Source organism: Ranitomeya variabilis, chromosome 4, assembly GCF_051348905.1.
Source record: "Ranitomeya variabilis isolate aRanVar5 chromosome 4, aRanVar5.hap1, whole genome shotgun sequence".
Classification (NCBI taxonomy): Eukaryota; Metazoa; Chordata; class Amphibia; order Anura; family Dendrobatidae; genus Ranitomeya; species Ranitomeya variabilis.
The window spans coordinates 155,724,381-155,739,132 of NC_135235.1; the positions used below are offsets into that span (position 1 = coordinate 155,724,381).

The 14,752-nt window shown below is 45.2% G+C and overlaps 1 protein-coding gene across 1 annotated transcript in view; it reads right to left on the minus strand.

Moving 5' to 3' along the window:
* The window catches only part of CHAT (choline O-acetyltransferase), a 327,907-nt gene that overhangs the window by 73,766 nt on the left and 239,389 nt on the right, over positions 1–14,752 (minus strand). Inside the window, exons 11-12 of the mRNA XM_077259349.1 lie at positions 9,403–9,525; positions 4,946–5,087 (exon numbers count right to left, since the gene is read on the minus strand). Of these exons, the coding sequence (XP_077115464.1) occupies positions 4,946–5,087; positions 9,403–9,525 (265 nt within the window). The remainder of the gene's footprint in view (positions 1–4,945; positions 5,088–9,402; positions 9,526–14,752) is intronic.

Below are 14,752 nucleotides of genomic sequence, written 5' to 3' on the forward strand. Positions count from 1 at the left end.
CTCGCATAATGAGAACTTTCGGCTCAAATACAGGATGGGATACTCTTCTCCATTTATTACTTGAGACAGCACAGCTCCCAAGCTAACTTGTGATGCATCTGTCTGAACCACAAACTCTTTGCTGAAGTCTGGTGCGACTAGAACCGGATGTTTACACAGAGCTTTCTTCAGTTCCTGGAACGCCATCTCTGTGTCATCAGTCCATTTAACTATAGTCAGTTTGGTGCCTTTAAGAAGATCTGTCAATGGCGCCGATAGTACCCCACAGTTCCAAGAAATGCCCTCACTTGCTTCTTGGAAAGCAATTGCGGCCACTCTTGGATCGCTTCAATCTTGTCGATTTGTGGTTGAATTTTACCTCTCCTGATGACATAGCCTTGGTACTTGGCCTCTTCCTTCACTATGGCACATTATTTTGGATTTATCATGAACCTCGCATTTCTTAAAGCATCTAGAACTGCCTGAACTTTTGGCTGATGACTAGCCCAGTCAGGGCTAAAGATGACTATGTCATCGAGATACTCTGCGGCATACTTCTTATGCGGAGCCAGGATCCAATCCATCGCTCTCTGGAAGGTGGCTAGGGTCCCCTGCAGACCGAAGGGTATCCTGGTGTATTGAATATACCCATCAGGTGTCGAGTAAGCTGCCTTCTACTTGGCACTCTGGGACATGGGGATCTGCCAATAGCCCTTCATCAGGTCCAGGGCTGTAATATACCTTGCGGGTCCAAGTCTCTCAATGAGTTCGTCCACACGAGGCATCAGGTAAGCCAAAAAACTAGAGACTTCATTTAGCTTGCGGTGGTCATTGCAGAACCGCCAATCGCCATTAGGATTCGGTACAAGGACGATGGGACTCAACCATCCACTTTATGACTCCTCTATCACCCCGAGATCTAGCATCCTCTTCACCTCATTGGTTATCACCTTTCTCTGTGCTTCTGGAATTCTATAGAGCTTAAGGTTCACCCTTACGTGCGGTTCTGTCAACACGTCATTCTCGACCACTTGCGGCAACTCTGAGAATAGGTCACTGTTCCGCTGCAACAGCTCCTGACACTGTTGCCTCTGGGCTGGCATCAGAGTCTCTGCAATGGTGACTTTGAGACTGGCTCCCAGGCAAGGAGTGTCCAGCGATTCTCAGTCTTCCCAAGGTTTTAGCAAGTTCACATGGTAGACCTGGTGCGGCTTCCTTCACCTCGACAGGTGTACCTTATAATTAACTTTGCCCAGTTTTTCCAACACCTCATATGGGCCTTGCCACTTGGCTAGTAACTTGCTCTTGACTGTGGGGATAAGCACTAGCATGCGGTCCCCTGGCTGGAACTGCCTCAACCTCACTTATCTGTTATACACCCTTGCCTGTGCCTCCTGTGCCTGGAGAAGATGCTCCTTCAAAATAGTCATCACTTTCACCATCCTCTCCCGCAGCTGGGTGACATCCTCTATGATGCTACGGTGTGGCTTGACCTCAGCTTTCCACATTTCCTTTGCGATGTGCAGGAGCTCTTCCGGACATCGACCATATAGGAGCTCGAACGGCGAGAAGCCTGTAGAGGCCTGGGGAACGTCCCTGATGGAGAAGAGCAGAAACAGAAGCAGCTAGTCCCAGTCTCAACCATCCTTCTCAATGATCTTTTTTAGCATGGCTTGCAAGGTTTTATTGAACCGCTCTACTAGGCCGTCGGTCTGTGGATGGTACACTGAGGTTCGCAGCTAGGCAGACTGTAGGACCCTACAGATTTCTTTTATAACCTTGCTCATGAAGGGGGTTTCCTACTCTATAAGAATCTCATTCGGCAGGCCAGTACTAGCAAAAATATGGACAAGTTTGCGGGCGATTCTCTTAGCCAAAGAGTTCCTTAAGGGTACTGCTTCAGGGTACCGGGTCACATAGTCCATTACCACTAGGATACATTGGTGCCCTTGTGCAGACTTAACTAACGGACCTACTAGGCCCATGGTAATTCACTCAAATGTGATCTCTATTACAGGTAATGGGACTAGAGAACTTCGGAAGTGCACAGAGGGAGCGGTTATCTGGCAGGTGGGAAAGGACCTACATTAATTCAGGATCTCCCGATAACATCCCGGCCAACAGAACCTCTGCATTATTCTACACTGCGCTTTCTCCATCCCCAGATGTCCCCCAGAAACATGCAAATGGGCCATGTCTACAACTCGCCTTCGATATGGCTCTGGGACCAACATCTTTTCCACTATTTCACCTCTCCTCAGTGTAGTCACTGTATACAGTAATTCGCTATTGATTGCAAAGTGTGGGTACCCGGTGTTAGCCCTCAGCTCGAGCAGCCCCATTAATTAGACACATTTTCAAAGGCCCCTTTCAGGGTAAGATCCTGCATTTGAGCAGTCCCAAAATTTTCCCCAGAAACCCCCAGATCAGGAAACTTGGCCTCACTGGTCACCATTTTGTCCTCATCACCAGCTAGCACACACAAAGGGAACTTCTCCACCTCCGACGGGGATTCTTCAGGGTGGTGCTGGCTCCTGCCTGAGCCACTGGGCAACCCTGCCTTTCCCCACAAGTCCCAGAACAGGCTGAAATCTTGCCCAATTATCACGGGGTTCAGTAAGTCTCTGGCTACCCCAACCTCATGGAACTCCATACCGCAGCTCATTTTAATCAACACTCTGGCAACCAGGTAGCCTTTGGAATCCCAGTGGATACAGTATATGCCCACAGGTTTCCCTGGGATCAACTGGTGGGGGAGCATGGCCCTTATCAAGGTCACCAAACTCCCGACGTCTAAGAGTCCGGATACAAGTACTTTGTTTATGGTCACGGGGCATGACTGTGGCCCCCCTCCAGGCAGAATATGAGCAGCACCTGCCTAGGCTACAATCCATCTGCATGGCAGACATAGGACAATGGGCCGCTATGTATCCAGGACCGCGACACCGCCAGCAGATCATGGCTTTACCAGCAGCCTTTGGTAGCCCCTCAGCGGCTCCTTGGGACCTCCGACTCTCCCCAGTGGTGGCTCTGCTATCCCTCTTTTGGGACTCAGACTCCCACTAGGTATCCCAGTAAGAAGATGTACCACCCCTTGGCTTCTTCAGGGACCTCTTGACCACCTGGCACCTTTCTACGAGGCCTACCAGGTCATCCGCATTCCAGGGGTCTCCTTGGGCAACCTAGGTCTGCATCGGCCTGGGAAGAGAGTGAATAAATCTGTCCATGACGACCCGCTTGACAATCTGGGCTGGAGTGGAGGACTCAATCAATTCTGAACCAAATGCAACAAGTCAAACATTTGTGAGCGGGGAGGTTTGTCACAACAATGCGCCCAGTGATTAATCCTTTGGGCTCTGACAGACATAGTGACCCCTGAGTGTGCCAATATCTCTGTTTTCAACTTGGCATATTCCTGGGCATCCTGAAAGGCCAAATCAAAATAAGCTTTCTGGGGTTCACCTGTCAGATAGGGGGTCAGAACATTCACCCACTGCTCCACTCTGCAACCCGTTCAAAAACAGTCAAAAGCACCTCTATATCATCTACTGGGGTCATCTTTTGCATGGCTCGTTTTACCGCTTTCCGGATGCACGAGTCATCACCTTGGTGTGGGGGAGGTGTGGTTTTTCTGCTGCGGACCTCTCTCATCAGGAGTTACATCTGCCTTTGCTGTTGTTGCCGCTCTTGCATTAGGAGTTTATTAGTCTCCTGCTGTACATGAGGCTGTTGCTGCTGATTCAGGATCAGGTGCGTTAGTAGCTTCTCCATTTTGTCCGACCGCTGTTCCATCTCCGTAGCGGCCTAAGCACAGAACATGCAATTTGTCCACCGCTGCTACACATGTTCCTGGAACGTTTGCCCGCATTCTCCACCACTTGTGGAAGGTCGGCTCATTTAGCTCCTCCTTGAGATTGACAGGCACACGTGGGGTTAAAGTCTCTGGGTGGTTTATTGTATCATAAACCCAAAATGGTAACAGAAAAACAGCTTTTCTGGCTCAAAGGGAAATAAAAAGTTCATAAACAGTCCTGCCCAGCACTTCTGGGCCAATACATATGGCAGCTCTCACAGGAGAGTCAGCCTAGAGGCTTCCTTGTCTCTACACAACACAGACAGAGGAAAAAAACAAACTGGCTGAACATTTATTTCTCCAGCCACACCCTTGAGATGGAGATATGGTGAGTAGGCATCCCGCCCATCTCTTACCTACTCACCGAAAAACCCGGCAATAACATGGCCGCTTAACTCCTTCAGCAAATATCATGCTGAATAGAAACTTATGGGTTTCTGCATCACCCACAAATCAGATTGCAAAAATATTTCAACACAGGTTGTAATGTAATAAAATAGGTAAACAGCCAAGGGGGAGAGGGGTGAATACTTTTGCAAGCCATTGTTAATGACCACAAGTTTCAACTATAGTATACAGGTCATACACAATGCTAATGGAGCCATTCAGGTTTGCAGAACGACCTTGCCAACATCATTGTATATATGGCAAATTCTAAGAAGGGATTAAACAAACAGCCACAAATTTTTGCTTGACATGTTTAACATTCATACACAAACTCTGTGGTGTAACATCAATAATACAAAGTACATGAACCCCAATGGTTGATTAGGTGCACTACAATAGCAATGTAGCTTGCCATGCCTGTCATTTTAGAGATTGCTACACCTGTACCTCTCTTACAAGTAAAATGGTATGACATTTTTACATGGAGACTATTTAAGAAAATGCTTAATTTTGCATGTAGTAAATGAAAGAACAATTAAAAAGAAGTTTTTAAAAGTACATTCTTATGGGCTATTATGGCACTGGAAAATGTATAACATGGGCCCTTTCCTTGGTACCCTTCTCTATGAGTCAGATTCAAAAAGTTCATATATATTTTAAATTTTGTTTCCTTTTCAGCATTTCTTCATTGTAAAGAAGTCTTATAAAAATAGAAAATGATCTTACCGGTATTGTAGTTTTACCATCCACCATTGCCTTTACGAAAGCTAAAGCTTCAGAAGTGGATGATCTTATGTTATCTACTCTCCCCATTCGAAATCGGCGAGTGGAGGCGCTTTCATATGTAGGGACAAGCTGTCTGTGGCACCTACATAGAGAAAAATAGTCTATGTAACGCTGTATATTTATTTCCCTTAGGCATTTCTGAGGGTAGGTGCACACGGTCAGTAAAAGCTGCGAGTTGGACTTTGCGTACCTCCGCAGCATTCAACCTGCAGCATCCAGATGGTACAGCATAGTGGATGGGATTTCAAAAAATCCCATGTTCACTCTGCGTGCACCGACACCCGCGGCTTACCTGCCTAGACGGACATACGTGCATCTTTCCAGACTGCAGCATGTCTATTTATCTTGCAGAGATGCTCAGTCTCCACAAGATAAATTTCACCCATACAATGTATTCGACGCGGTGAATCCGCTTGGTTCAATGAACACATGCGGAATCACCTGTGTTCAAAAGTCGGCAACGCTTTGGATGCAGCAGACATGTGCTGTATCCAAAGCACTGCCAATTACTGACCATGCACACATACCCTAAGACATTTACAGTAGGTGGATACAATGTGATATTAGTCATGTTCAAAAATGTATCCCATATATTTGAATGCGTTTTTTACTTTACCACACAATCATAGAGAACAATTTGTTAATTAAAGGTGTTAGTCTCATTAGATCTTTAGTAGGATAAGTTAAAGAAAAAATGTAGTGACTGTCGAATGTCAGTAAACTAAATCTCCATAGCGCTGCCACCATCAGCAAACAGCTTATTCCACCAGGGAAGCCTCAACCAGCCAGATATTTCTCCCGCAGCAACTGATGCAGAGAAAATCGAGTACTACATGCTGGCCATTCAATTGTCTTACAAGGGTTGCCCGTGTCTAAAAGAACAGATAGATGTTGCTCTCATAGCATGGTGGAGACCTTAACCCATAGAGTGGGGGTTCCGCTTGGCAGTCCGAAACGAATAAGGACCATATTTATTGAGACAATCAATTTAATGCTTTAAATAGGTTTGTGTTGCATCTACCAAACCAACATTCAGCTGATCTGAGTATGTCCCCATCGCTGCAGGATAATACCAATCTAATACCTTGGATGAGCTCTTCAGGCCTGTTCTGTTGAAACTGAGCCTTGTTTGGAGTCTCAAAGTGTGCATGCTTATAGCATAGCTGTCATTTCACCCCCAACATAAAAGAACGGCTTCACTGCCCTCGTTCTTCACAAATTGAGTAAAGGCGTTGTCCACTTTCAGGGCAGTCGATCACATGTGCTGAAAAATAGCTGAAATAGCAAAACTGGTTCTCAACCTCCATTGGTCTAGCTGCACTGGTCTCAGTGTGTTTCTTGAAGTGGTGACATCATGTCAACCGTGTGCATGACTGCTGTAGCTAAACAATGTACTGGGCAGCTCGCGCAGCCTACCTTGGCATTGCTGTTGAGCTCAATGACTGGCTACAGTGTAGATGTCAACATGACAGTGCGCTGTCGACATGATGTCACCATTGCAGCCAAAACACTGAGACTAGAGCTGCAGCGGGGAGATAGTGCTGGCCTCAAGGAGGGTGAATACCTGCTATCTTTGTTATTTTAGCTATTTTCCAGCTTTTGGGATTCACATTCCTGAAAGTGGACAACCCCTTTAACTACTTTTTGTGATCAGTCCAGTCTATTATGTCCAGGAACTAATCCCATTCACCTTCTGTAAAACCTACAATGTACAATCTTAGTAGTAGTAGATGATTTAAAATCATCAGCATTCTGCCACCACCATAGGTGCTAAAACTTCCTTTCCCCCACATTCCAGCATTCATTGAATCTGGCACTGTCCGATTGCTGTATGCAGTTTGATAAGCAGGAGAGCCAATGGTGAGAGACAAGTACCCACTTGCTATATTTCTGCTGTTAGACAAAAGGGAGATACCTAGTGCCCGGAACTTTTGAGCTCTTTTCTTAAGGAGGTAAAACATCATTTTTGGAAAAATAGAGTATTTTACAATATTGTCAATAACTGCATTAGCTATCAAATGAAAGTTTTGTTGAATTTACAGTGACCATCTAACCACCATTTAACTACATTAGCTGTAAAATCATTAGCATTGTATGTTCTGTATAAATAATGAATAATCGATGAGTCAACATCATTTATTTCTGTAATTATCTAACAGCTAGGCATAATTGAATTCTTATAAATCCTGCAAACTTTTCATTATACATACATAGACTTGTAGTTAGTTTGACATAGTAATGTAAGTTCCTGGCTTAAAGTATTAATAGTTTAGGCTGCAACCATGTTACTCTTGTACAGTCATGGCCAAAAATTTTGAGAATGAGACAAATATTATTTTTTCCAAAGTCTACTGCTTCATTTTTTCTAATGGCAATTTGCATATAATCCTGAATGTCAGAGTGATCAGCTTAACAGCAATTACTGTACTTGCAAAGTCAATATTTGCCCAGAAAATGAACTTTAACCCCCAAAACACATTTCAACATCATTGCAGTCCTGCCTTAAAAGGAGCAGCTAACATCGTTTTAGTGATTGATCCATTAACACAAGTGTGGGTGTTGATGAGGACAGGGCTAGCGATCAATCAGTCATGATTAAGTAAGAATGACATCACTGGACACTTTAAAAGGAGGCTGGTGCTTGGTATCATTGTTTCTCTTCAGTTAACCATGGTTATCTCTAAAGAAACACGTGCAGCTATCATTGCACTGCACAAAAATGGCCTAACAGGGAAGAATATCGCAGCTACAAAGATTGCACCTCAGTCAACAATCTATCGCATCATAAAGAACTTCAAGGAGAGAGCTTCCATTGTTGTCAAAAAGGCTCCAGGGCGCCCAAGAAAGACCAGCAAGCGCCAGGACCGTATCTTAAAACTGTTTCAGCTGCGGGATCGGATTACCAGCAGTGCCAAGCTTGCTCAGGAATGGCAGCAGGCTGGTGTGAGTGCTTCTGCACGCACTGTGAGGTGGAGACATTTTGAGCAAGGCCTGGTTTCAAGGAGGGCAGCAAAGAAGTCACTTCTCTCCAGAAAAAACATCAGGGACCGACTGATATTCTGCAAAAGGTACTGGGAGTGGACTGCTGAGGACTGGGGCAAAGTCATTTTCTCTGATGAATCCCCTTTTCGATTGTTTGGGACATCTGGAAAACAGCTTATTCGGAGAAGAAGAGGTGAGCGCTACCACCAGTCTTGTCTCATGCCAACTGTAAAGCATCCTGAAACCATTCATGTGTGGGGTTGCTTCTCAGCCAAGGGAATCAGCTCACTCACAGTCTTGCCTAAAAACACAGCCATGAATAAAGAATGGTACCAGAATGTCCTCCAAGAGCAACTTCTCCCAACCGTCCAAGAGCAGTTTGGCGCCCAACAATGCCTTTTCCAGCATGATGGAGCACCTTGCCATAAAGCAAAGGGAAATGGCTCATGGAACAAAACATAGAGATTTTGGGTCCATGGCCTGGAAACTCCCCAGATCTTAATCCCATTGAGAACTTTTGGTCAATCATCAAGAGACGGGTGGACAAACAAAAACCAACAAATTCAGGCAAAATGCAAGCATTGATTATGCAAGAATGTACTGCTATCAGTCAGGATTTGGTCCAGAAGTTGATTGAGAGCATGCCAGGGAGAATTGCAGAGGTCTTGAAGAAGAAGGGTCAACACTGCAAATATTGACTTGCTGCATTAACTCATTCTAACTCTCAATATAACCTATTGGTACTCATAATATGATTGCAATTATATTTCTGTATGTGATATAAACATCAGACAAACACTAATAAAAACCAGAGGGCAGCAGATCATGTGAAAATATAATTTTGGTGTCATTCTCAAAACTTTTGGCCATGACTGTATGGTGTTAAACAGAATTATAATTTACAGTAGGGTATGTTTTCTTTAAAGGGAAACTGTCATGTGAAAAAATGCTATTAATCTGCAGATATGGGGTTAATCTGAAGGTTCATAGCCTTCTGAACCTGTGCGGCTGCTGCGCTGAAAGCCCGGCTACCAGTAGGATATGAACTTTATTCCTTCCAGCAGCCTCCAGCTTCAGTCCCGCTCGGTACATAGTGGCGTCTGTAACTGTGCCCCGGCACTGACTGACAGCTGGCTCTGTACTGATGCACTGCTGAGCGGGCAGTCAGTCAGTATTTGTAAGCCAAAACCAGGAGTGGAAGAATCAGAGGAAAAGTATAATAGAAACACGTCACCATTTTTGCATTTATCACCCACTCCTGGTTTTGGCTTACAAATACTGATGTAAAATACTGACCAAATACAGAATATGTTAACGTGACCTAATAGTGATTTTTGACACACATACTAGTTTCCCTTTTAGGAAACACTTCATATTGTAAAATGTTAGATATTTACAGATGCTTGATTGCTCACCTATAAAATGCCAGCTGTAGAGATACCTGAATAAAAGCGTCTGGACTCATCTTCTGCTTTTTTATAAACTCTTTTCCATAACCTTTAAATCTATAGACTGTGAAATCAAGATTCTTCACTATCCTGCAAAAGACAGATGCAAATATGGGTTATATGCTCCAACACAAGACATTTATCTACTTTAGCTACTATACACTTTTAGTTGTTTTTTTTTTTTAGAAAGTTGATTTATATACATTTTTATTTTTTAAACCAGATACTGTTCAGTCACTATGTTCTGTCTCCGCCATCTAAATTGTTACCTCCATTATCTGTTTGTATAATTTGCAGTTTCTCAGCCAGTATACAGGACTTGATATATTCATACCTTTATCTGTAGTGCTTTGGCTCCCTCTAGCGGTCAGAGATATGTTGACTGTTCTATTTTTCTGCTATGTATTTTTTATGTCTGATCCTCCTTTGCAATGCATTATGGTAGCTCAGCCCACATTTCCCTCCAGTTTTCATTCACTTCCTCTAGTTTGCCTTCCAGGGAAGACGCTTACACTTCATTCCCCTTGCGATTGCATTGCCGGTATGTCTTTATGTTTTTCTCTAGATAATTCCTGCTCTATATTAGCCTAGCCTAACCAGTACTCCTAGTTCAGTTACTAGCCTTCTAAATGTAATGCATAACGTTTATCATGTGTAGTATGTATTTGTTCCCTACCATGCACTGATTCTATGTATATCATTGTTCACAGTTTCACCGCATCAATATACCAATACGTTTAATAAAGCACAGGCTCAACCACAGTCTCCTTATTGGACCCCGGTATAGCGGTTTAGCTGACTGGATAGCTACTTGGGCCTGTCTCATTTAATGAGGACAGAACAGTGAAACGGCAGCCATCCAACTAGTGGGATTCAAGTCACCGGCTACTCAGAGACTAAATACAGCTACAGCAATCTCTGCACAGCCAAGCACTTTCCCAAGACACCATGTCTCACAAATCGCATAGAACAAGATCTGTTACTTCCGTTTCCTCAAAGACAACATCCATCAGCAGCGCGGTCGCCATTGCCCGCGCAAATGCCGATGCCGCCAAAATGCGAGCAAGCTTTGCTGATCAAGAGATGAAACTTAAATTAGAAAAAGCACGCCTAGATGATGAAGAGAGAAGGACACAGTTAGAGAAGGCACGTGTGGATGCCGCCTTAGAAAGCCTAGCAGCAAAAAGGGAAGCTGCCGCAGCCCTCGCTGAAGCGGAATCGCTAGAAGCCGCGCAAAGCCCCAAGCTGCATAGCCAAAGCAGTACGTCAAGTCTGGAGTTTCCACTACAAGACACACCACAACGCACATCTCAGTATGTTAATGAACTTCCTGATCCAAACTATAACCCTGAACCAGCACCAGAACGAGAATACGACGTCTCCAGCGAAGTGAGCGAGAGTCACCACGAGGCTCAGCTCCAGGACAGAAACAAACTCGAAAACGTGAGACAAAACAACTCTGCTAATGACTACCTTGCCCCTCCCCAGGTAACCAACGTGGATCACCCTGCTGACACACCGTACGTCAGACCGAAGCAATACGACACCGGCTGGCGCCACCCTGAGGACACTAACAGGTATGAACGCACCTCACATCACTATCAGGGCGATCCATCACCAGTGTACTCCACCGACAACCGGTTCACAACAGAATTTGCCAAGTTCTTCACACGACGTGAACTGGTTGCCAAGGGACTCATGAAATTCACTGACCAAGCTGAAGGTTACAGAGCTTGGAAAGCTTCCTTCCAAAATGTCATTAGAGACTTGGGGCTACAACACAGGGAAGAGATAGACCTGTTAGTCAAATACCTGGGAGGAGAGTCAGTCAAACACGCAGTAAGGATCAGAGACATTAATATAAACCGCCCTGAGACCGGCCTCAAAGAGATCTGGAAGAGGCTGGATGAGTGGTACGGCTCAGCAGAAGTAATAGAAAGAGCCTTGTTCAAAAGAATCGCTGACTTTCCTAAAATTTCTAACAAAGGTCTCCAGAAACTTAGAGAGCTAAGCGACCTACTAAAGGAAGTCCAAGTTGCCAAATACGAGGACGACCTACAGGGACTTGCATTTCTCGACACAGCCAGAGGTGTTAACCCTATAGTCCAGAAGTTGCCCTACAATCTACAGGAGAGGTGGCTCACACATGGTTCCACGTACAAATACAAACACAGTGTTCCATTTCCTCCCTTCTCCGTTTTTGTAGACTTTATACACCAACAAGCGAGAATTAGAAACGATCCTAGCTTTGACTTTGCAATGCCATATGCCACACCGTCACCACCTGCAAATCCACGCAGAACATCTGTGGCAGTACACAAGACTTATGTTTCTTCTCCAGGTTCTAATTACAGGTCTGCTGGCTGCTCCCAATCAGAGACAAAGGTGCAGGACCCTGACAAGCAGTGCCCACTTCATCAGAAGCCTCATCCTCTCCTGAAATGCAGAGCCTTCAGAGGAAAATCTATGCCAGACCGCAGAAGCTTCCTGAAAGAGAACGGTATCTGCTACAAGTGCTGCTCATCCACAACTCATCTCGCCAAGGATTGCAAGGTCAGTGTAAAATGCACAGAATGTGGCACCACAGACCATAACACTGCTCTACACCCTGGCCCAGCTCCATGGAGTGCACAAAACACGCCAGCTGACAGTGAGCATGGCAGGGAGGAAAGGAACACTGATACAGCTATGCCAGAGATCACTTCACAATGTACCGAGGTCTGCAAAGGGACAATAGACAGTAGGTCCTGTTCAAAAATATGCCTCGTCAGAGTATACCCGAAGGGCCATAGAGACCAAGCTGTGAGACTGTATGCTATCTTGGATGATCAAAGTAATCGATCCTTGGCTAGATCAACTTTCTTTGACCTATTCAACATCAAAGGGCCAAGCACTCCCTACTCATTAAAGACATGTGCAGGTACTGTGACAACAGCGGGCAGGAAAGCTACAGACTACCAAATCGAGTCATTAGACGGACAATTCTGCCTACCACTACCTACGATCATCGAATGCAACCAGATCCCAGACAACAGATCTGAAATCCCTACGCCAGATGTAGCAATCCATCACGCTCACTTAAAACGAATAGCACACCTTATACCAGAACTCGACCATCAGGCCCAGATAATTCTGCTGTTGGGGAGAGATATCCTGCAGGTTCATAAAGTGAGACGTCATATCAATGGACTCCACAATGCTCCCTATGCCCAAAGGCTAGACCTAGGATGGGTCATAATTGGCAACGTATGCTTGGGACGCATGCACGCCCCATCCTCTGTAACAAGCATGCTGACAAATACATTGGAGAAAGGACGACCATCTCTGTTTCAACCTTGTAACAATGAGTTCCATGTCAGGGAACTGCCACACAGCATCCAACTGCCCAATCATTTAATAGACTTTACTCACGACAGCAGTATAGTGTCGGGAAGCTATGAGGATCAGTTAGGGTGCACAGTCTTCCAGAGAACTAAACAGGACAACCAAGTGGCAATGTCGGTAGAGGACAAGTTGTTCTTAGAGGTAATGGACAAGGGACTCGTTAAAGATGAGACCAACAGCTGGGTCGCACCTCTTCCCTTCAAAACCCACAGACCACGTCTACCGAACAACAAAAATCAGGCATTACAACGTTTCTCCTCTCTCAAACGTAATCTGCAAAAGAAACCAGAGATGAAAGATCACTTTTTCTCCTTCATGTCAAAGATTTTTGAAAACTGTCACGCAGAACTAGCTCCCACTCTCAAAGACTCTGAAGAATGCTGGTTCCTACCCATGTTCGGAGTATACCACCCTAAGAAACCAGGCCAGATTAGAGTCGTGTTCGATTCCAGTGCCAAATTTAATGATGTCTCCCTAAATGACGTTCTACTAACAGGACCAGACCTCAATAACAAACTGCTGGGAGTACTTATGCGCTTCCATAAGGATTCCATTGCCTTCATCGCTGACATCCAGCAAATGTTCCATTGTTTCCTTGTGAGAGAGAGAGACAGGAACTTCCTAAGATTCTTCTGGTACAGAGACAATGATCCTACTAAAGAAGTCACAGAGTACCGCATGAGAGTGCACATCTTCGGCAACAGTCCTTCCCCTGCCGTCGCCATTTACGGACTCAAAAGGTCAGCTCAGGAAGGAGAAGCAGAATACGGAGAAGATGTCAGAAGATTCATAGAAAAGGACTTTTATGTCGACGACTGTCTAAAAGCCATGCCTTCAAATGGGACTGCCATCAGTCTTCTCAGGAGAGCCCAGGACATGCTTGCCTGCTCGAACCTTAGGCTTCATAAAATAGCCTCAAACAGCCAAGAACTCATGGAAGCGTTCCCTTCTCAGGACCTATGTAATGGTCTCAGAGACCTGGACCTGGGGTCAGACCCCGCACCAATGCAACGCAGCCTCGGGCTTCTCTGGAATCTACAGTCAGAAACTTTCACCTTTCAGGTCAACCAGGAAGAAAGGCCTTTTACACGTAGAGGCGTCCTGTCTACCATCAACAGTCTGTACGATCCCTTGGGTTTTGCAGCTCCTGTTACTATACAAGTCAAGGCCCTACTAAGAGACTTAACTAGGGAAACATCTGACTGGGATGCACCTCTGCCACCTGATAAGAGGATCCAGTGGGAAGAGTGGAAGAACTCGTTAGCGGCACTCTCCAACCTGAATGTGCCAAGACCATACGCCCCTGTGCCATCTACTGAAATACAAAGCCAAAGACTGTACGTATTTGCAGATGCTTCTGTCAAAGCAATTGCCGCTGTTGCCTACCTGAGAACTGTAGATTCCAAAGGTCAGTGCCACATTGGTTTCATTATGGGAAAGGCCAAACTCGCACCACAACCAGAGCACACTATACCCAGGTTAGAGCTTTGTGCCGCAGTCCTAGCCATTGAGTTAGCAGAGTTCATCACATCCGAAATGGATATCGACCTGACACAGGCCAAGTTCTACTCAGACAGCAAAGTAGTCCTGGGATATATCCACAACGAAACCAGGCGATTCTATGTTTATGTCAATAACAGAGTGCTACGAATCAGGAGATCAGTTCATCCAAAGCAGTGGCATTACATACCCACAGACCAGAATCCTGCAGATCATGCAACTAGAGCAGTTGACGCAAGTCGACTAGGAAGCACAACGTGGCTGTCAGGACCAAAACTATTGTACATTGAGGAATGTTTTCCAGACACCTTTGAACTAGTAGGAGAGGACTCAGATGCTGAAATCCGCCCTCAGGTGTCTACACTTCATACAATGACCTCTGTTATCCAGCTTGGATCTTGCAGGTTCGACAGATTCTCAAGTTGGAAGTCAC